The 23,111-nt window shown below is 37.3% G+C and overlaps 1 protein-coding gene across 2 annotated transcripts; it reads right to left on the bottom strand.

The window, feature by feature from the left end:
- Window positions 1-1,051: 1,051 nt before the first annotated feature.
- On the bottom strand, window positions 1,052-22,736 carry LOC106933252 (uncharacterized). 2 transcript variants are annotated; one of them, XM_088012443.1, is made up of 11 exons: window positions 22,531-22,736; window positions 21,970-22,090; window positions 19,725-19,924; window positions 19,220-19,340; window positions 17,559-17,758; window positions 9,923-10,043; window positions 7,627-7,826; window positions 7,395-7,515; window positions 4,450-4,649; window positions 3,668-3,795; window positions 1,052-1,959 (listed from the first exon to the last, which is right to left on the bottom strand). In XM_088012443.1, exons 1-11 carry the CDS (start codon window positions 22,601-22,603, stop codon window positions 1,861-1,863), a joined length of 1,584 nt encoding a protein of 527 aa, XP_087868569.1. In that variant the 5' UTR covers window positions 22,604-22,736; the 3' UTR covers window positions 1,052-1,860. The 2 variants fall into 2 exon arrangements, with proteins under 2 accessions (XP_087868569.1, XP_087868574.1); XM_088012448.1 differs by lacking the exons at window positions 1,052-1,959; window positions 3,668-3,795; window positions 4,450-4,649; ... (1 more) ...; window positions 7,627-7,826; window positions 9,923-10,043 and adding exons at window positions 13,685-14,593; window positions 16,300-16,427; window positions 16,911-17,119; window positions 17,246-17,366 and having other exon boundaries at window positions 22,531-22,728.
- Between the last annotated feature and the right edge of the window lie 375 nt (window positions 22,737-23,111).

The raw sequence follows: 23,111 nt of genomic DNA, 5'->3' as shown, positions 1-23,111 counted from the left end.
TTATTGAAAAGATGGGAAGGCAGGGGACCCATCTGTGTTATTGGAGTTATTACTCTCTTTAGTAGATGAAAATAAACAAGAGAGATAACAAGAATTTTTTTATTTTGTCCATTTGGATAATAATACTTCCACAAGTTTATTTTTCTATGAAAGTCAAAATCTCCCTTTTACATTAAATATTCTGATCTGAACTTTGTGGATTTACTGCGAGTGGTAATGAACCACGCACACACACACACACACACACACACACACACACACACGCACACACACACACACACACACACACACACAACAGTAGTCTGGTCCGTGTGTAACCCAAGTAGGAAATGGACATATGCAGAAGTGAGTTTGGAGGATATTATTTCTTCCAGTGTTGCATATTTCAAACATGTTGGCATAAAAAAGCTGAGATCTTTACATGCTATGTTCACTAAAGCACATTCTACACAGTAATCTCTGCACATTATGTTTTTTTCAAATATCCATTTGTTTTTTGCAGACATTGTAACACTTCATGATTTAATTTTGTTGTATTCCCTGTGATGTGGAGGAGTTACTAATGTTTTATTTGTACTTATTTCTTGTTTTGTTTCTTGCGTTTTACTCCTTCTACTAAAACTCCATCGCTCCATTTTAAAGCAAATGTTTGTGAAAAATATTGACCTCAACCCTTCGGTTTTTGCAAAATGTTGCCATCTTCTGTCCAGTGTCGGTTTGGCAGAAAACGATTCCTGCTGTTCTCCTTCCTGTTTCCAAATTATTTTATTTACTATGGAGTAAAAATCTCTCCGAGCAAACCTGGCCCAATGAGAAAACGTTCTTCCTCTCTAAACCAGGGCCGTTTTCATTCCACACATCTGACAATAATTGGGCCTTTGTGTGGCTTCGTGCCAAACCATTTAAATATGGGGGGAAAAGAAACAAGGGTGAAGAAGAAGAAGAAAAACCCTGAGGATTTTGTTTTTTTGGAGTATCATCTGTGACTATTATGTTCATTACATCAAAACGTGGGACTCAAATTAGGAAAACCTCAGTATACTGCTGGGAATTATTTATGTATTTTTTTTATTGAGAAAGACAAAGATAGATCACAAGCATATAACTTAACAATAAAAACATAAAACACTTACAAATAATATCTGTTTCAATAAAAGTGATTTAAAAATAAAATCAAGACAAAGCAATCTAATAAATCTTGATGCATGCAGTTTTTTCTCTGTCCACTAGAGGTAGGCAAGCATGGCGAAAGATTTTGGGGATTTATTTTCATAATTCCTTTTTGATTTGTGTTTAATATTTACATCCATTAAATTCGTTCAGTTTAATGAAAAACTTTAAAATCATTTGAACTCTGTAAAACCTGAAGCCTGATATTTAAAGGAGCAGCTGAAGCTCCATCAAACTGACTCGAAGGGAATTTAGAGACCAACACAAATGAGTAAAAAAAAAAAACTAAGACATAAAATAGCTTTAGTACCAGTGATATTAAAGGTCGTAATGTGTGTGGGTAAACTGAATCTGCAATTTCTTAACCCAGCAACAAAGGAAAAAAATAATAAAAACTGGCTCATAGTCAAGCTGTTCTGACTTGAACAGCTTCAAGTCAGATTTTCCATCCAAACATAAAACTCTCTGAAAGCTTCTCTCAAATGTATATACCTGACATTTATTACTAAACAGTTTGTTATGATGGTCATCGTGACCAGGTAGCTTCTTCTGGTGTGAATGTGAACAATCTCTTCAGGCAGTCTGTGGCTCCTCCTGCTGGTTCCGTTCGGTAGAACACCGTTATTAAAGCTGTACTGAGGGTTTATCAATGCCTGTTCATGTGAGGTGTTTACTCTTCAATCACTCAGCCTAAGACGACATCTTTTGGTAAATGTCTTCATGCTGCCCCTTGTGGGTTGGAGGCTTCATTACCACATAGGTGGAGTTCTCACAAGCTTTGGTGCTTCTCTGGACCAAAAACACAAACGACATTAATTTAGGCAGTTTAATTCAGTCTGTGTTAAGACTGAATTAGTCAGATTTGAAATTAGTTTCTTTTCTCGTTTCTCAAGGACGATTTCTGCTTATTGCATCATTTAAAGGAGGGAAAGAAAAGATGAATAAACCATTATTCAAGAGTCAAAAATATTAATACAATGAATAAAAATGGAGGATCACTGTAGTTGCAAACAGTTAAGACCAAGCTTATCAATAACAGGGTTAAATATTAGCTTCTGTTTATTTCAACTCTAGAGAGAAACCAGAAGTTATGATAAAGCAAAACATTTAATGAGCTAAATATTCAAGGCATCAACCCTCATCATAGAAATGTCTCTTTTTAAATAATAGTTTATCATTTTTTTCCTTTTTTATTTATTATTCTTTAGATTAGTTTAAGTCTAAATGGACACAGCAGTTTGTGTTGATTCCAGCTGTTGTTCGACCCAAATATCCTCTGCTGGGTCAGAGTTCACATTTCTTAGCTGAGTTGATGTGTGGCCCTCAAACAACCAGCTGATGATTCAGCTTTTCTACATCCTTGATCTGAGCCTATTTTCACATCATGCAGCTGGTAGTGTGGAACTGAACATTCACCTGTTTGGTTAAATTTAAATTATTTCAAATCTAAATTGTAGCAACGGTGAACTTGACTGTATAAAACATGAGCCATCTCTTTTAATAACACAAATCTTCTTTAGGTTCTTTTCCTTAGAAACAGCTCAGTGGTAGCTTCTGAAATAGATTATTGAATTTCATGAATACATAAACCCAATCAAGTTTTTCTTCCAGACGTTAGCAAGCATCAGCCTGATGTATTTTCAGTCACTCAGACCTTTCAGTGTAACTGGGCCCAGTTAGAAACCTTGATAAACACCAGAGTCTGTCTAACCACAAACTTCCTTTGTCTTTATTTCTAGCACCAGGTGTGGTTTAGAGATTTATTCACCGATTCATTTCTTCCAGTCTTGCCCTATTTCTATTTCCTGTTTTTTTTTTTGTCAAACTCTATGCATTTTGTTTCAGAGGAATAATTTCATATTTAGACGTTTTTACAGTGAAATCACAAGTCTGCTGAGAAGTGACAGCAAAGATAACGGTGTTCCAACATGCGTCATGTTGGTACAGCGTGACGCTACGAGAAGCTCAAAGTGGAGCGTGACGTGTTGTTTTTATCTGTTTCAAATCACCTCTGCTTGGTTTTCAGCTACATTTTCTATTGTTTCAATTTATTTTCATGGTGTGAAAGGTGGAAGGTGAAAAGTGTGAAATAAATAATTTCCTCCTCTCTGACAGCCAACAGTGGGAACTGTTACAACACGCAACCCAACCCTTCTGTTCTGAAGGGGCTCTGCGTTTGAAATTCCTCCCACAGCAGCGCTGAAAATGAAAATGCATCAGCATCACACCAAGCGCATCTAGAGATAGAGGCTGAATGTGGAGACATAACTAGTTTGAAAACAAAGCAGTGGAGCTATTTAATGCAACACTTTCCTCATAAGGTTAAGAATTTGATTTTTATGTGTATTTTTTGGAAATAAATGTATTAGTAGATTTTTTTTCCCCTAAATTATAAATATTATTGATAGTCTCCATGCTGGAATGTTTGCTATAAATTCTTCCTTGATGAAAAAGTTTCTGTAAACTTTAAAATGAGTAAAAGCAGTAAATCGGTTACCCAGATGGTGGCTGTCCGTTTGATGTAGAGGCAGGTGATTATACAGCTGTACAGGAACATCAGGGCCAGCAGGCCAATCAGAATCCATCCCAGCTCAGACTTATCAAGAGGAGAACAGTCCATTTCACCTGATTACAAACAACACAAACGTGAAAGTAGACCTTAGAAATGAATTCATCTTGGAATATTCTAACTGTACAGACACAGATCTACTATGTGGTCCCATTACTAGTAACAACACATTATTTTAGTTACTACATTTAGTTCAAGAACCAATCATTTCAAATTGTGCAGCTCCTTTCTGTGAGAAGGAATCATATTGTGAGAAGAATGACTTCCTCCTCGCTGACTGCTGTCAGAGCTCTGCTACCTAATGCAGGCAGAGATTAGCTAATGAAAATGGTGACGCTGGCTACGGTAGGTGGTAAGAGTGGATGCTCTGCAAATATATGCAAATAAGAAAATCGGTATCAAATTATACACATTTAAATAAAACCACATTCAGAGTAACATCTGTACAGCAGCTGAAGTTTTCTTTCCTTCTCTTTCTTGTGTTTCTGCTGAAGGTACAGATTCATTGAATAAATTAGAATATTAAGAAGTCCAATTATGTCAGGATTTTTATTACTAAGTGAGACATGTTATATAGATTAATTACACACAGATGTACAAAGCATTTATGTCTGTTATAAGACTATTTCCAAAGGAACACTTTCTGTTTTAACTACAAAAATAAAAGTTTTTATCTGTGATGTGTATATCTTTTGCTTTGGGTTACATACCATATACCAGTGTGGTCTTTGTTCCTCTCCTGGTGTAATTCACACCGTCATACTCCACTGTTATCTCACACTGATAGGTAGCTCTTATTGCTTCTGGTCCAATGTTTTTTAACGTGAAAACAAACTTGGTAGAACTCAGAATCAGGTCGACATCCTTACAGGAAGCTCCCTTCTGACACAGCATCTCTTCTTTCTCATTCCTAAAAGTTAAAGTATAAATCAGATACTGAATGAACTTATCTGACAAATTCGGAGCAAAATATTTATTTGCACTTTAATTTGAATGCAAAAGTTTTTCATGCAACCCATGAAGACAAAATGAGGAAATACAACACACATTTTTAGGAGTGTAAATATGTTAAGTCTTCACATATTTAGACTCCGCTGTGATCATTCAGTGATGGGTTGTTAGTGGTAGACTGTAAAGAGTTTGCTGGCACCACGATGCACGGTGGTGTCTTTGGTTTGTGTGGGTGACTCCCTTTCCTGTCTCATCATGTTGTTTTCATTCCCAGTAAGAACTTTAGATCGCTGAGATAGTGAGGAGGATTTGCAGTGATAGCGTGTGAATCTTGCAAACTTTGCTTTAAATGTTCACAAAGCCCCATTTTCTGGTTATTGTTGCTTGTGGCACTAAACAGTCAGCGAACTTCATGTCAGTGTCGTCACATAGACTGAGGTGAAATCTACCTAACTAGCAGACAGGTCGATACAAAAGACAAATAAACGAGCTTGAAGTAACTGTCTTTCTCTGTCAGCAATGATAACCTACAAAGAAAAGAATGCGGTCATCATCGCTTTAAATCATAACACACTGGAATGTATAGAAAATATCAGTGAGAAGTTCCACTGTTATGAAGGTTTCAGAATATCCAAAGTTTCCCAGCAACAGCCAGGAACCTCTTCTCCTCCTCCCCCTCCTCCTCCTCCTCCTCAGGGATTCTCTACAGAGCCGAGCTGAAACCTGTTCAGTGGCTGGTGAAGTTTTTCTCTGAGTCCACAATAAGGTACAAAGTTTGTGACAACCAGGCGGCTGTAAAAAGCTCCTTAAGTAAAACATCAAGAATGGACTAAAACTCAACAGGAGGTACAAGGTGTCAGTTTTTGGCTGTTTTACCCTTTTGATTGTTTTTACAATCGTGATCAAAATAAGTTGACTTTTTTTAATATTGGAAAAGCCCAAGAAAAACAAATATACGTTGTAAACGTTTTCTCTTTTTTTATAATGTAAACAGCAATGTGAACCAAAAAGAAAAAGAGAGACTGCCTCCCTCTCAGAGCACAGAACACTTTCATGATTACAAGTATTGTGGACTGCACTGTAAAAAGAAATTAATTAGTTGAACCAACTTAATTGAATTGCTCCAATTGGCAACAAGTAATTAAATTAATTTAATCCGACTTAATTTTTTTTTTTTTTTAACTGAATCATTAAGTGTTTAAAATGACAAATTTAAGTCAGTCTTTCTCAAATCATTTAGTTTACTTCAAATAAAGAAGGAAACTAACATACAATCTCTTTGTATCATCCTTTGTACATTTTTGCTGTAAAATAAAAACACTACACCTTTGTGTGCTCGCCCTCCCATGTGGACCAACTTCCATAAGAGAGGTACTTTAGCTTATACTTAGAGGCAATTGATGGTTGCCTGGCAACCACCGAGATGACTTCAGATGACTGTAAAACATGTAACCGCTTCTTTGTGGTTACATGTTTTAACCGCAAAAACATGTAACCGCAATGTTTGCTGCCTTTATTTGAGCAGCAGATATAGGCTGCTCAGGCACCCTTTATTTGAGAGTAGTCAGACAGGAAAGTGGGTGATGGCAGAGAGAGAAGACATGCAGCAAAGGTCATCAGGCTCGAATCAAACTTACGACAGCCACATGGAAGACTAAGGTTTCCTTATGTGAGCTGTGCTTAACCACTGTGCCACCAGAGCACCTGGCGGGTACAGGATCTGCCCCTGGTGAAGCTTACGTCATGACAGCAGAAAGGCTACGAACACTGCATTGAACTTTTGAGAGTGCACTCTAATAACTGTACTACAAAAATATTTATTTGAAAGAATATTTTCAAAAGTGAATTTGAAACAATTAAGTTCAATGCCGCATTCGTAACCTGTCTGATGTCGTGATGCAAGCTTCACCAGGGACAGATTCTGTATCAACCAGGATGCTGTTGGGTGGAGGAACAAGGGTATAAGGAGGCCTTAGTCCTCGACGTGGCAGTGGCAGGTTCCCTTCCAGCCTGATGATCTTATGCTTGTGTATTTCCTGTCTTATTTATTAAGTTAAAGCAACTTAATAAAGTTGGATAAACTATTTTCTCTTTTTCAGTGTACAGGAACTTTGAAAAACTAAAGTAACATGTTAAAACATGCATTTAAAATTATTTAAATTCAAGTTGTATTTTAAGTACAATGCGAGTGATAATTTAGCTTTGGATATTGTAGTTTTTCAATTTGGAACAACTTAAAAGTTTGTGTTGACAAATTTGTAATGTTAAACACACTTAAAGAGATAAGCTGTAAATCTTATTGAGTTGGTCAGACGTAGGAAACAAAACTGGCATTGAACTCAGTTGTTTCAAGTAAAGTCAAAGTAAAAGATTATTTAAGTTAATTGAGATAATTTAGGTTTGTTAGATTTGTAAATTTTAAGTTAATTGAACACAAAAAACAAGTTATCACTAAACCACATTGAGTGAAGTGAGATTAATGTAAATAGGTCTATAAGATGAACTACAGCCAAAAACATTTTTAGAGAGTATAATGTTAAGTTCACAACTCTCTCTGGTGAGTGGATTCATTTTTCAACACAATTTGTCACAGCACTGTTTGTCAGTGCTGTGACAAATAAACAGCACTGATTTCAGGTCTAAAACAAATTAAAAATAATCTGACTCAATGCGTGATTCCAGCAGCCATTAGGAGAACACTCACTCTGAACTTCTGAACAGTCGAACATCCTGAAGCTTAGATCCATATGAGTCAAGTTCACAGCTGATTGAAGCTGTTTGGTCTGGTTTCACAAGCTGAACCTCCGGCTGGATCACCTTAAAATCTGAAGGTTAAAAAGGATTAGCCATTGCTAAAGTATTATGTTGGGATTGTTAAGTAATAAAATATTTTCAAAGGAACACGTTCTGTATTTATTTTGCTTTGGGTTACATACCATATACCAGTGTGGTCTTTGTTCCTCTCCTGGTGTAATCCACATCGTCATACTCCACTGTTATCTCACACTGATAGGCAGCTCTTATTGCTTCTGGTCCAATGTTTTGTAAAGTGAAAACAAACTTGGTAGAACTCAGAGTCAGGTTGACATCCTTACAGGAAGCTCCCGTCTGACACAGCATCTCTTCTTTCTCATTCCTAAAAGTTAAAGTATAAATCAGATACTGAGAGATCTGACAAATTTGGAGCAAAGTATTTATTTGCACTTTAATTTGAATACAAACGTTTTTCATGCAACCCATAAAGAAAAATGAGGAAATACAACACATTTTAAGGAGTGGAAATATGTTAAGTCTTCACATATTTAAGAGGAATTAAGGAATAAATTCCCACAAAAAATAAAAATCAAAGAAGATCAGCTGTTACAGATAATGCATCTGTTTTAGAAATTATATTTTGATTAGAGACGATGAGAAAGCATGAAAGATGCACACATGTGAGAGGAGGAATGAAAGTCAGTAGAAACAGAACGTGTGTTAATGAAACAACCATCCAAAGCAGGAAGCAGAAAACTAATGAGGGGACAAAGATCAGGCAGGGAGCGTCGACTCATATCATCCTGCCATGAGGATGTAGACACAAGCAATAACATTGGGATGGCATCTCCTGGCACATGTGGACTCTAAATTCTGACTAAAGTTTGCTTGGTTATCCTCACTTCATTAGCTCATGTGCGTTAGTCTTACGTGTAGAACGTGTGAACCGTCTAGTAAAATACAGAATTGGCAGTAGGGCTGTTGTAAACGAATATTTTAGTAATCGAGTAATCTATCGATTATTCTTACGATTAATCGAGTAATCGGATAAAAAAAAAATTATAAAATGAAATATTGGTAAATCTGGCATAATACCAATGTTACTATCAGATATCAATATCAGTCCAATTGTTCATATTTGAGCATCCCTAACAGTTGCTTTTTTGTAGTTTAGAAAACTAACCTGTAACAATAATAGCTCACTTTCTAAGTTAACCAGAAGAAAAGTTATAGAAAAATCTGAAATTATATTGAATTTAATAACAAAGAGGCAGGCTCACAAATATGCTTATAAAAAATGTCTACAATCCAGCTTTTAGTTTATGTATTCATCTTCAGTGAGTTTAATAGATTAATTAAACTCACCTTGCCACCTAACCTGTCACGCTTTGGGTTTGAAAATACAGGAAATGTCGCCTGGAGTGGGAGGAGAGGGCGAATGAACGAACATGGGGTGGAGGGGAGGAAATGGACCAGCGGACTGACGAACCGTTAGACCGGGGGACGAACACGGGGGGAAGCAATACGGGATATTTACGACACCTTCACTGGTCACACTCAGAAACTCATCTACCAGCCATGTACGATGCGCTCCGCCACCCGTTTCTTCAGACCGGGATATGAAATGTATTGTGCGGTTCGTCGGTAAAGCTACATTTACACGGTAAGCATCAGCTACTCAGCCGCCCGCCCTGTTCAGGCTATCCGCTCACCTCAGCGCTCTTCCCGCCGTTCGATTTCAACCAGCAGCCCCGGAGGAGAAATGCTGCCGTACTCCAGGCATTCCCCCAGTCATTTTAAGGATGCTTATTGGTTCCCCAAAAACGCTAAAAAGTCGGGCATTATCATCAATCAATAAAATCCCCACGGGCCAATCTTGAAGATTGGACTTTATGCCGCTGAGACTTAGCTTTTGTCAACAACTCAGAGGCGGAAGTGAGAGCTCCGCGCAACGCAAATGAAGTCCCGGCCGGAACACGGTGCGCTAACTAAAAAAACATAAATTAACGAAGCTTTGAGGCAGGTAAATTTTCCTCGAGGAATTTTAGTAATCGAGGTACTCGAATCATTCGAGGAATCGTTTCAGCCCTAATTGGCAGTAAAACATAACGGAAACACAGGAAACATTAAAGCCACCACAACTTTCATGGTGAGACCTAAAAACCCCCCCACTGTTAAATTTGACAAGTTCAACAGTTCAATTCAATTGATATGCTAAAGTTATTTAACACAGTAACTGTGTACAAAAACACAGTAATTTTGATATTAACATTAAAATTAACCTCTGTTTTAAGAGCGGACAGTCAAACACACCACATTGTTTCTAAATATAAACTATAAACTAACATATTTAAGGACTGACTTCTTCCCTCTGTGACAAATAAACGGCAGCCATTTTCAGCCTCTTCAGGTCTAATAAAAAATGAAAAATAATCTGATTCAACGCGTGGTTCCAGCAGCAATCACTATAACACTCACTGTGAGATTCTGTACAGTCGAACATCCATAAGTTTAGATCCACGAGAGTCATGTTCACAGCTGATTGAAGCCGTTTGGTCTGGGTTCACAAGCTGAACCTCCGGCTGGATCACCTTAAAATCTGAGGGTTGAAAAAGAAACGGGTTTGTCCTGGGAACTACAGTCAGTTAACATCTACAAATATATTAGAATAAATATGTTAATACAGCAGTAAAAATCTGAAATTAAAAGACGTCATGCATTTAGTTTTTTTCTAAAGAAACAAGAAGTTTAAAAAAAAAAGTTTCCTGAAGTCCCAGTGGAACATCAGGTCACATTGACATTTCAGCAACTTCAATTCAATTCAGTATATTTATATAGCGTCTATTCACAACAAATGTTGTCTTGAGGCACTTTATCAAAAAATGTAATTTCAATTCAATCACATATATTCAATTAATCCTAGTTATGAGTCAGTTCATAAAGCTCTGTATATTACTGAAATTCATCTGAAAGGTTTTCTATCTAAGGCAGATGTTTAAAAGATGTGAAAAAACCTCAACTATTAGGTAAATTTCTTACCATAACTGAAGACAAATGCTGGGGTCAGAAAAAATAAATTGAAGATAAAAATGTTCAAGTTCAGGTGTGACATCTTCGCAGTGCTATCTTCTTCCTCTGTAGCAAAGAATAAATATATTAAACCTCTACAGACACTCCGCTGTGATCATTCAGTGATGGGTTGTTAGTGGTAGACTGTAAAGAGTTTGCTCGCACTACGATGCACGGTGGTGTCTTTGGTTTGTGTGGGTGACTCCCTTTTCCTGTCTCGACATGTTTTCATTCCCAGTAAGAACTTTAGATCGCTGAGATAGTGAGGAGGATTTGCAGTGATAGCGTGTGAATCTTGCAAACTTTGCTTTAAATGTTCAGAAAGCCCCATTTTCAGGTTATTGTTGCTGTGGCCCTAAACAGTCAGCGAACTTCAGGTCAGTGTCGTCACATAGACTGAGGTGAAATCTACCCAACTAGCAGACAGGTCGATAAAAAAGACAAATAAACGAGCTTGAAGTAATTGTCTTTCTCTGTCAGCAAAGATTACCTATCCAAAGTTCCCCAGCAACAGCCAGGAACCTGTCCTCCTCCTCCTCCTCAGGGATTCTCTACAGAGGCGAGTTGAAACCTGTTCAGTGGCTGGTGAAGTTTTTCTCTGAGTCCACAATAAGGTACAAAGTTTGTGACAACCAGGCGGCTGTAAAAAGCTCCTTAAATCTGTCCCCAGAAAACATCAAGAATGGACTAAAACTAATTTTACCTGAGGTCTGGCTGCGGATTTGGAGAAAAACAAACCATTTCTCAACTGAAAGACGTCACAGACTAAGGGAATGGCAGGCCTGTGACTCTTATTGAAAAGATGGGAAGGCAGGGGACCAATCTGTATTCTTGGAGTTATTACTCTCTCTTTAATAGATGAAAATAAACAAGAGAGATAACAAGAAATGTTTTATTTTATCCATTTGGATAATAATACTTTCACAAGTTTATTTTTCTATGAAAGTTAAAATCTCCCTTTTACATTAAATATTATGGTCTGAACTTTGTGGATTTACTGTGAGTGCTGTAGTTCTTTGGTAATGAACTATGCACACGCACACGCACACACACACACACACACACACACACACACACACAGAGGCACTTTAATTTGCTACACATGTCCAGCAGAGATGGGAAGAAACAAGTAAGCCCAAAATTATTCAAACCCTTGACACAGTAAAAATACTCCAGAGCTCACACCCCTCTATCATGACTTTGCACCTCAGAAGCGTCAGATCCCGTGTTTGACAGTCAGCTGCGGTCTGCATCAGTCCTGTACTTTTGTCTGGGACTTCTTTGTGGCCTTGATGCCTCTTGACAGACGTCTGTCACACCCTTAGCTGGATCTTCCACATACATTATCATTCCTTCTTTGTTTGAACTGGTGCCACATAGGAATGTAACTGGTTCTTCAGCCGACATCCTCAACGGTTTTTCTTCTAAACAGGACATGACTGCGTCTACACAAAAGCTCCAACAGCCGTTCGCCAGCCTGTCATTTGTTAGAGGGGCCGAATGCTGCCGTGTTCTTGGCAGCTACGTCTGCAGTCGCCTTCACATGTTGACAAAACTAAAATCCATCATCACAAATCGTGGCAAGTTGTTAAAATTTTAGATTGGCAACCAACACCTTTTGATTCTTAGTAAGGTAAATGTTGAAGCATGAAGAAATGAGAAACCGTTTCAGGTGTACAAATTGTTTTCTTGGTTTAAGTTGCAGATCAGTAATGGCAGAGCTCCACTTCATCTCGCATGTCAGCAAGGTGGAGGTGGCCCCGTGTCCTGCAACTTTTAGCTGGGTTCCTGGTTCAACGCACCTCAGTCACATGGCTAAATCACCTCCTCAGTGCAGTCACGTTCTCCAGAGTGGTGATAATGACCTGATTATTTGTCCCAGACCTGGATCTGAGGACCCCTGCTCTAAATCATCACTATCTCATTTGACTGCACTCTCCCAGAACAGCATGGATTTTATTCAGGGCAGGGCTCCATCGTGTGGATCTGAGTACATAAATATGTGGGTAAACAGGAAAGGCCTTAAAAATGAAATGTGACAAGATGGCCCATCCTCAACATAGCATAAAACCTCTGATCCTTCTAAAACGAGAGATGTTTGTTGAAGGAAAACAAACCATTTCTCAACTGAAAGACGTCACAGACTAAGGGAATGGCAGGCCTGTGACTCTTATTGAAAAGATGGGAAGGCAGGGGACCAATCTGTGTTATTGGAGTTGTTTATTACTCTCTAATAGATGAAAATAAACACGAGAGATAACAAGAAATGTTTTATTTTATCCATTTGGATAATAATACTTCCACAAGTTTATTTTTCTATGAAAGTCAAAATCTCCCTTTTACATTAAATATTCTGATCTGAACTTTGTGGATTGACTGCGAGTGCAGTTCTTCGGTAATGAACCACGCACACACACACAACAGTAGCCTGGTCTGTCTGTAACCCAAGTAGGAAATGGACATATGCAGAAGTGACTTTGGAGGATATTATTTCTTCCAGTGTTGCATATTTCAAACATGTTGGCATAAAAAAGCTGAGCTCTTTACATGCTATGTTCACTAAAGCACATTCTGCACAGTAATCTCTGCACATTGTGTTTTTTTCAAATATCCATTTGTTTTTTGCAGACATTGTAACACTTCATGATTTAATTTTGTTGTATTCCCTGTGATGTGGAGGAGTTACTAATGTTTTATTTGTACTTATTTCTTGTTTTGTTTCTTGCGTTTTACTCCTACTAAAACTCCATCGCTCTATTTTAAACCAAATGCTTTGTGAAAAATATTGACCTCATCCCTTCGGTTTTTCAAAATGTTGCCATCTTCTGTCCAGTGTTGGTTTGGCAGAAAACGATTCCTGCTGTTCTCCTTCCTGTTTCCAAATTATTTTATTTACTATGGAGTAAAAATCTCTCCGAGCAAACCTGGCCCAATGAGAAAACGTTCTTCCTCTCTAAACCAGGGCCTTTTTCATTCCACACATCTGACAATAATTGGGCCTTTGTGTGGCTTCGTGCCAAACCATTTAAATATGGGGGAAAAAGAAACAAGGGTGAAGAAGAAGAAAAACCCGGAGGATTTTGTTTTTTTGGAGTATCATCTGTGACTATTATGTTCATTACATCAAAACGTGGGACTCAAATTAGGAAAACCTCAGTATACTGCTGGGAATTATTTACGTATTTTTTTTATTGAGAAAGACAAAGATAGATCACAAGCATATAACTTAACAATAAAAACATAAAACACTTACAAATAATATCCGTTTCAATAAAAGTGATTTAAAAATAAAATCAAGACAAAGCAATCTAATAAATCTTGATGCATGCAGTTTTTTCTCTGTCCACTAGAGGTAGGCAAGCATGGCGAAAGATTTTGGGGATTTATTTTCATAATTCCTTTTTGATTTGTGTTTAATATTTACATCCATTAAATTCGTTCAGAGTTTAATGAAAAACTTTAAAATCATTTGAACTCTGTAAAACCTGAAGCCTGATATTTAAAGGAGCAGCTGAAGCTCCATCAAACTGACTCGAAGGGAATTTAGAGACCAACACAAATGAGTAAAAAAAAAAACTAAGACATAAAATAGCTTTAGTACCAGTGATATTAAAGGTCGTAATGTGTGTGGGTAAACTGAATCTGCAATTTCTTAACCCAGCAACAAAGGAAAAAAATAATAAAAACTGGCTCATAGTCAAGCTGTTCTGACTTGAACAGCTTCAAGTCAGATTTTCCATCCAAACATAAAACTCTCTGAAAGCTTCTCTCAAATGTATATACCTGACATTTATTACTAAACAGTTTGTCATGATGGTCATCGTGACCAGGTAGCTTCTTCTGGTGTGAATGTGAACAATCTCTTCAGGCAGTCTGTGGCTGCTCCTGCTGGTTCCGTTCGGTAGAACACCGTTATTAAAGCTGTACTGAGGGTTTATCAATGCCTGTTCATGTGAGGTGTTTACTCTTCAATCACTCAGCCTAAGACGACATCTTTTGGTAAATGTCTTCATGCTGCCCCTTGTGGGTTGGAGGCTTCATTACCACATAGGTGGAGTTCTCACAAGCTTTGGTGCTTCTCTGGAACAAAAACGAGATTTATTTAGGGAGTTTAATTCAGTCTGTGTTGAGACTGAATTAGTCAGATTTGAAATTAGTTTCTTTTCTCATTTCTCAAGAACAATTTCTGCTTATTGCATCATTTAAAGGAGGGAAAGAAAAGATGAATAAACCATTATTCAAGAGTCAAAAATATTAATACAATGAATAAAAATGGAGGATCACTGTAGTTGCAAACAGTTAAGACCAAGCTTATCAATAACAGGGTTAAATATTAGCTTCTGTTTATTTCAACTCTAGAGAGAAACCAGAAGTTATGATAAAGCAAAACATTTAATGAGCTAAATATTCAAGGCATCAACCCTCATCATAGAAATGTCTCTTTTTAAATAATAGTTTATCATTTTTTTCTTTTTTAGTTTATTATTCTTTAGATTAGTTTAAGTCTAAATGGACAGAGCAGTTTGTGTTGATTCCAGCTGTTGTTCGACCCACATATCCTCTGCTGGGTCAGAGTTCACATTTCTTAGCTGAGTTGATGTGTGGCCCTCAAACAACCAGCTGATGATTCAGCTTTTCTACATCCTTGATCTGAGCCTATTTTCACATCATGCAGCTGGTAGTGTGGAACTGAACATTCACCTGTTTGGTTAAATTTAAATTATTTCAAATCTAAATTGTAGCAACGGTGAACTTGACTGTATAAAACATGAGCCATCTCTTTTAATAACACAAATCTTCTTTATGTTCTTTTCCTTAGAAACAGCTCAGTGGTAGCTTCTGAAATAGATTATTGAATTTCATGAATACATAAACCCAATCAAGTTTTTCTTGCAGACGTTAGCAAGCATCAGCCTGATGTATTTTCAGTCACTCAGACCTTTCAGTGTAACTGGACCCAGTTAGAAACCTTGATAAACACCAGAGTCTGTCTAACCACAAACTTCCTTTGTCTTTATTTCTAGCACCAGGTGTGGTTTAGAGATTTATTCACCGATTCATTTCTTCCAGTCTTGCCCTATTTCTATTTCCTGTTTTTTTTTTTTTTCAAACTCTATGCATTTTGTTTCAGAGGAATAATTTCATATTTAGACGTTTTTACAGTGAAATCACAAGTCTGCTGAGAAGTGACAGCAAAGATAACGGTGTTCCAACATGCGTCATGTTGGTACAGCGTGACTCTACGAGAAGCTCAAAGTGGAGCGTGACGTGTTGTTTTTATCTGTTTCAAATCACCTCTGCTTGGTTTTCAGCTACATTTTCTATTGTTTCAATTTTTTTTCATGGTGTGAAAGGTGGAAGGTGAAAAGTGTGAAATAAATAATTTCCTCCTCTCTGACAGCCAACAGTGGGAGCTGTTACAACACGCAACCCAACCCTTCTGTTCTGAAGGGGCTCTGCGTTTGAAATTCCTCCCACAGCAGCGCTGAAAATGAAAATGCATCAGCATCACACCAAGCGCATCTAGAGATAGAGGCTGAATGTGGAGACATAACTAGTTTGAAAACAAAGCAGTGGAGCTATTTAATGCAACACTTTCCTCATAAGGTTAAGAATTTGATTTTTATGTGTATTTTTTGGAAATAAATTAAATGTATTAATAGATTTTTTCCCCTAAATTATAAATATTATTGATAGTCTCCATGCTGGAATGTTTGCTATAAATTCTTCCTTCATGAAAAAGTTTCTGTAAACTTTAAAATGAGTAAAAGCAGTAAATCGGTTACCCAGATGGTGGCTGTCCGTTTGATGTAGAGGCAGGTGATTATACAGCTGTACAGGAACATCAGGGCCAGCAGGCCAATCAGAATCCATCCCAGCTCAGACTTATCAAAAGGAGAACAGTCCATTTCACCTGATTACAAACAACACAAACGTGAAAGTAGACCTTAGAAATGAATTCATCTTGGAATATTCTAACTGTACAGACACAGATCTACTATGTGGTCCCATTACTAGTAACAACACATTATTTTAGTTACTACATTTTAGTTCAAGAACCAATCATTTCAAATTGTGCAGCTCCTTTCTGTGAGAAGGAATCATATTGTGAGAAGAATGACTTCCTCCTCATTCTTCTCATGTGGGCTCGTTTAATGCCTTCTTAATAGTTACTTTCAGAAGGTACTTTTAATCTGACCAATTGGGTCTCATGCGCACATATATTCTGATTTATTGAATATGACTGTATTTATAAGGAACTCAGTCTATTTTGCCACATGAGAAACTTCAGTGTTTTATCAGGTTTTGCTCCATTAGCTTGTGAGAGATTATTTGATTTAGATTTTTTTTTCGTCACGTGTGCAACATGAATATTTCTGCATTTGTAAATACTTACTTTTCTGTAGTTTTTTTAGTTTTCCTCTTTCAATGTAAACCACATCATTTTCTTTAACTATTATTTCACACTGATAGGTAAATTTCATTTCTTCTGGTCCAACGTCTTGAAAAGTGAAAACAATTTTGTTGGGATTCCGCTGATGTGTGGAGACAGGCGAGCAGGAATCTGCTCTGCTCTTCTGGCAGACCATCTGTTCTGAGTTATCTCTAAAAGTTGAAACATAAATGAAATATTTAGTCAACTACATGCACAGATAAATGTCTATTAATATAGCAAATGACTGCTGGTCTTTATTGATAAATAAATGTAGAAGCCATCGCCAGGACACTCACTCTGAAATCCTATACAGTCGTGCTTTCTGAATGGTGGATCCCTCTGCCTTCGGTTCACAGCTGATAGAAGCCGTTTGGTCTGGGTTCACAAGCTGAACCTCCGGCTGGATCACCTTAGAAGCTGAGGGTTAAAAAGGATCGGTAAGGAAACGCAGAGCCAGGTACCACCCGCTGGTTCATTTTGATAGAATGAAACTGATTTATGCCAAAACAGTATGAAGACTGACTCCTTACAACAAAGAAGAAGTTTCATACTGCATTGCTCTGTTTCAAAGGAACACGTTCTGTATTTATTTTGCTTTGGGTTACATACCATATACCAGTGTGGTGTTTGTTCCTCTCCTGGTGTAATTCACACCGTCATACTCCACTGTTATCTCACACTGATAGGCAGCTCTTATTGCTTCTGGTCCAATGTTTTTTAACGTGAAAACAAACTTGGTAGAACTCAGAGTCAGGTTGACATCCTTACAGGAAGCTCCCTTATGACACAGCATCTCTTCTTTTTCATTCCTAAAAGTTAAAGTATAAATCAGATACTGAATGAACTTATCTGACAAATTCGGAGCAAAATATTTATTTGCACTTTAATTTGAATGCAAAAGTTTTTCATGCAACCCATGAAGAAAAAATGAGGAAATACAACACACATTTTTAGGAGTGTAAATATGTTAAGTCTTCACATATTTAGACTCCGCTGTGATCATTCAGTGATGGGTTGTTAGTGGTAGACTGTAAAGAGTTTGCTCGCACCACGATGCACGGTGGTGTCTTTGGTTTGTGTGGGTGACTCCTTTTCCTGTCTCATCATGTTGTTTTCATCCCCAGTAAGAACTTTAGATCGCTGAGATAGTGAGGAGGTTTTGCAGTGATAGCGTGTGAATCTTGCAAACTTTGCTTTAAATGTTCAGAAAGCCCCATTTTCAGGTTATTGTTGCTTGTGGCACTAAACAGTCAGCGAACTTCAGGTCAGTGTCGTCACATAGACTGAGGTGAAATCTACCTAACTAGCAGACAGGTCGATAAAAAAATCAACACTGCATTGAACTTTTGAGAGTGCACTCTAATAACTGTACTCTAAAAATACACATTTGAAAGAATATTCTCAAAAGTGAATTTGAAACAATTAAGTTCAATGCCGCATTCGTAACCTGTCTGATGTCGTGATGCAAGCTTCACCAGGGACAGATCCTGTATCAACCAGGATGCTGTTGGGTGGAGGAACAAGGGTATAAGGAGGCCTTAGTCCTCGACGTGGCAGTGGCAGGTTCCCTTCCAGCCTGATGATCTTATGCTTGTGTATTTCCTGTCTTATTTATTAAGTTAAAGCAACTTAATAAAGTTGGATAAACTATTTTCTCTTTTTCAGTGTACAGGAACTTTGAAAAACTAAAGTAACATGTTAAAACATGCATTTAAAATTATTTAAATTCAAGTTGTATTTTAAGTACAATGCGAGTGATAATTTAGCTTTGGATATTGTAGTTTTTCAATTTGGAACAACTTAAAAGTTTGTGTTGACAAATTTGTAATGTTAAACACACTTAAAGAGATAAGCTGTAAATCTTATTGAGTTGGTCAGACGTAGGAAACAAAACTGGCATTGAACTCAGTTGTTTCAAGTAAAGTCAAAGTAAAAGATTATTTAAGTTAATTGAGATAATTTAGGTTTGTTAGATTTGTAAATTTTAAGTTAATTGAACACAAAAAACAAGTTATCACTAAACCACATTGAGTGAAGTGAGATTAATGTAAATAGGTCTATAAGATGAACTACAGCCAAAAACATTTTTAGAGAGTATAATGTTAAGTTCACAACTCTCTCTGGTGAGTGGATTCATTTTTCAACACAATTTGTCACAGCACTGTTTGTCAGTGCTGTGACAAATAAACAGCACTGATTTCAGGTCTAAAACAAATTAAAAATAATCTGACTCAATGCGTGATTCCAGCAGCCATTAGGAGAACACTCACTCTGAACTTCTGAACAGTCGAACATCCTGAAGCTTAGATCCATATGAGTCAAGTTCACAGCTGATTGAAGCCGTTTGGTCTGGTTTCACAAGCTGAACCTCCGGCTGGATCACCTTAAAATCTGAAGGTTAAAAAGGATTGGTAAAGAAACACAGAGCCAGGTACGACCCGCTGGTTCATTTTGATAGAATGAAACTGATTTATACCAAAACAGTATGAAAACTGACTCCTTACAACAAAGAAGAAGTTTCATCCTTCATTGCTCTGTTTGCTGAGATGACACTTCAGGGCAGAAATCTAAATAATTACTTTCATTTATTTCAAAGAATGTTAATGATTGTGCTACAATCATAAATCTAAACAATTAAATGATTTTCCTTAAGCAAAGGTGGATAATAAATTATTTTTCCATGAGCCATTGCTAAAGTATTATGTTGGGATTGTTAAGTAATAAAGTATTTTCAAAGGAACACGTTCTGTATTTATTTTGCTTTGGGTTACATACCATATACCAGTGTGGTCTTTGTTCCTCTCCTGGTGTAATCCACACCGTTATACTCCACTGTTATCTCACACTGATAGGCAGCTCTTATTGCTTCTGGTCCAATGTTTTGTAAAGTGAAAACAGACTTGGTAGAACTCAGAATCAGGTTGACATCCTTACAGGGAGCTCCCTTCTGACACAGCATCTCTTCTTTCCCATTCCTAAAAGTCAAAGCATAAATCAAATACTGAGAGATCTGACAAATTTGGAGCAAAGTATTCATCTGCACTTTAATTTGAATGCAAACGTTTTTCATGCAACCCATGAAGACAAAATGAGGAAATACAACACGTTTTAAGGAGTGGAAATATGTTAAGTCTTCACATATTTAAGAGGAACTAATGAATAAATTCCCACAAAAAATAAAAATCAAAGAAGATCAGCTGTTACAGATAATGCATCCGTTTTAGAAATTATATTTTGATTAGAGACTATGAGAAAGCATGAAAGATGCACACATGTGAGAGGAGGAATGAAAGTCAGTAGAAACAGAACGTGTGTTAATGAAACAACTATCCAAAGCAGGAAGCAGAAAACTAATGAGGTGACAAAGATCAGGCAGGGAGCGTTGACTCATATCATCCTGCCATGAGGATGTAGACACAAGCAATAACATTGGGATGGCATCTCCTGGCACATGTGGACTCTAAACTCTGACTAAAGTTTGCTTGGTTGTACTTTATCCTCACTTCATTAGCTCATGTGCGTTAGTCTTACGTGTAGAACGTGTGAACCGTCTAGTAAAATACAGAATTTGCAGTAAAACATAACGGAAACACAGGAAACATTAAAGCCACCACAACTTTCATGGCGAGACCTAAAAATCCCCCCACTGTTAAATTTGACAAGTTCAACAGTTCAATTCAATTGATATGCTAAAAGTTATTTAACAGAATAACTGTGTATAAAAACACAGTAATTTTGATATTAACATTAAAATTAACCTCTGTTTTAAGAGCGGACAGTCAGACACACCACATTGTTTCAACATCTGCGCCCTTTTGAAAACGTCCCTCCAGTTCCTCTCCACGTCCTCAGAAGCAAAAACTCTTGCAAAAAAGACTGAAACTAAAATGGCTGCCAAAAACAACAACAGTTTAGACATGTGAATATAATGTGTTGGGGTTCAGATGTGCAGAATGTCTGACAGGAGTGGAGAGAGACACGGAGCCTCGTCCACTGGATAGGATAATTAAAGTAAGAAGCAGTTTATTAAAACAATATCTAAACTCTGCTGTCTGCAGCATTCTCGCTACATGGAATCAATTTTACAGTCTACTGAATGGAGCTTCATTTGGTCAATTAATACAATTAAAACTCTGGTTTAGTTGCAACACATTAATTGTGACATTATGTCAGCCTTTAGCTGAATGGGGACCAGAAGGGACACTCTCTTCAGATACACCAGCAGCATTCTGACAATATGAAGCTAAAACTGTCTTTGACAAATTTGCAGTAACATTTTGCCAATACTTCACAACTGCAACCATATAAAACACAAACAGGGCTGCATTCCTTGGGGAAAAATAACTTTTTGTTTTGACAGTTTGTTCATCACAAATTCACAGGAATAGAATCACAATCATTCATTTTGCGCTTGGCTTTACTAATTTGCAATGCAGTTTCGCTCAATATGTACATTTTAGATGTACAGTTGAATCTCATTAAAGTCTGTTTATGTCCATCTATGCTTATGGCAGTTTTCCCATGAGTGTGTGTGTGGGTTGCCATCTGAGTAACAGACTCTACACTTTTACAATCCTTCAACAAGGAAACTAATCCAACTCTGTTTTTAAGACTGCCCTGAGTAAAATAGATTAAAAAGTGAAGAACAGCTGGAAAAACGTGTGTAAAAGAACATAAAAAAACAGTAACTAGTGGAGATATACTAGCAGGAAATCTAGATTAAATTACTCATGAGACGGTTGGTAAGAAAATGATGATGATATGCAGCTGTGGTTTGAACCCACAGTGGAACAGGAGGCACAAACAGGCTGGTTCACAAAACGCTCTGTCTGGGCAGTGGATTCATTTTTCAACACAACTGAAGTTGTGTTGAAAAATAGAAACTAACATATTTAAGGACTGACTTCTTCCCTCTGTGACAAATAAACGGCAGCCATTTTCAGCCTCTTCAGGTCTAATAAAAAATGAAAAATGATCTGATTCAACGCGTGGTTCCAGCAGCAATCACCATAACACTCACTGTGAGATTCTGTACAGTCGAACATCCATAAGTTTAGATCCACGAGAGTCATGTTCACAGCTGATTGAAGCCGTTTGGTCTGGGTTCACAAGCTGAACCTCCGGCTGGATCACCTTAAAATCTGAGGGTTGAAAAAGAAACGGGTTTGTCCTGGGAACTACAGTCAGTCAACATCTACAAATATATTAGAATAAATATGTTAATACAGCAGTAACAATCTGAAATTAAAAGACGTCATGCATTTTGTTTTTTTCTAAAGAAACAAGAAGTTTAAAAAAAAAAGTTTCCTGAAGTCCCAGTGGAACGTCAGATCACATTGACATTTCAGCAACTTCAATTCAATTCAGTATATTTATATAGCGTCTATTCACAACAAATGTTGTCTTGAGGCACTTTATCAAAAAATGTAATTTCAATTCAATCACATATATTCAATTAATCCTAGTTATGAGTCAGTTCATAAAGCTCTGTATATTACTGAAATTCATCTGAAAGGTTTTCTATCTAAGGCAGATGTTTAAAAGATGTGAACAAACCTCAACTATTAGGTAAATTTCTTACCATAACTGAAGACAAATGCTGGGGTCAGAAAAAATAAATTGAAGATAAAAATGTTCAAGTTCAGGCGTGACATCTTAGCAGTGCTATCTTCTTCCTCCGTAGCAAAGAATAAATATATTAAACCTCTACAGACACTCCGCTGTGATCATTCAGTGATGGTTTGTTAGTGGTAGACTGTAAAGAGTTTGCTCGCACTACGATGCACGGTGGTGTCTTTGGTTTGTGTGGGTGACTCCTTTTCCTGTCTCGTCATGTTGTTTTCATCCCCAGTAAGAACTTTAGATCGCTGAGATAGTGAGGAGGTTTTGCAGTGATAGCGTGTGAATCTTGCAAACTTTGCTTTAAATGTTCAGAAAGCCCCATTTTCAGGTTATTGTTGCTGTGGCCCTAAACAGTCAGCGAACTTCAGGTCAGTGTCGTCACATAGACTGAGGTGAAATCTACCTAACTAGCAGACAGGTCGATAAAAAAGACAAATAAACGAGCTTGAAGTAATTGTCTTTCTCTGTCAGCAAAGATGACCTATCCAAAGTTCCCCAACAACAGCAAGGAACCTCTCCTCCTCCTCCTCAGGGATTCTC

This window comes from Poecilia mexicana, unplaced genomic scaffold (assembly GCF_051168715.1).
Source record: "Poecilia mexicana isolate PSO_F unplaced genomic scaffold, ASM5116871v1 scaffold_2, whole genome shotgun sequence".
Taxonomy (NCBI): domain Eukaryota; kingdom Metazoa; phylum Chordata; class Actinopteri; order Cyprinodontiformes; family Poeciliidae; genus Poecilia; species Poecilia mexicana.
This window is presented reverse-complemented; position numbering and strand designations above follow the sequence as displayed.

What these genes read in the sequence shown, in the direction of transcription:
- LOC106933252 (XM_088012443.1), bottom strand. Translation starts at nt 22,603, where the DNA reads ATGTCACGCCTGAACTTGAACATTTTTATCTTCAATTTATTTTTTCTG. An exon ending in CGACTGTACAGAATCTCACA is followed by an intron (nt 19,925 to 21,969) that starts GTGAGTGTTATG and finishes TTTGACTTTTAG; the next exon opens with GAATGGGAAAGAAGAGATGC. An exon ending in AAAGACCACACTGGTATATG is followed by an intron (nt 3,796 to 4,449) that starts GTATGTAACCCA and finishes GTTTGTAATCAG; the next exon opens with GTGAAATGGACTGTTCTCCT.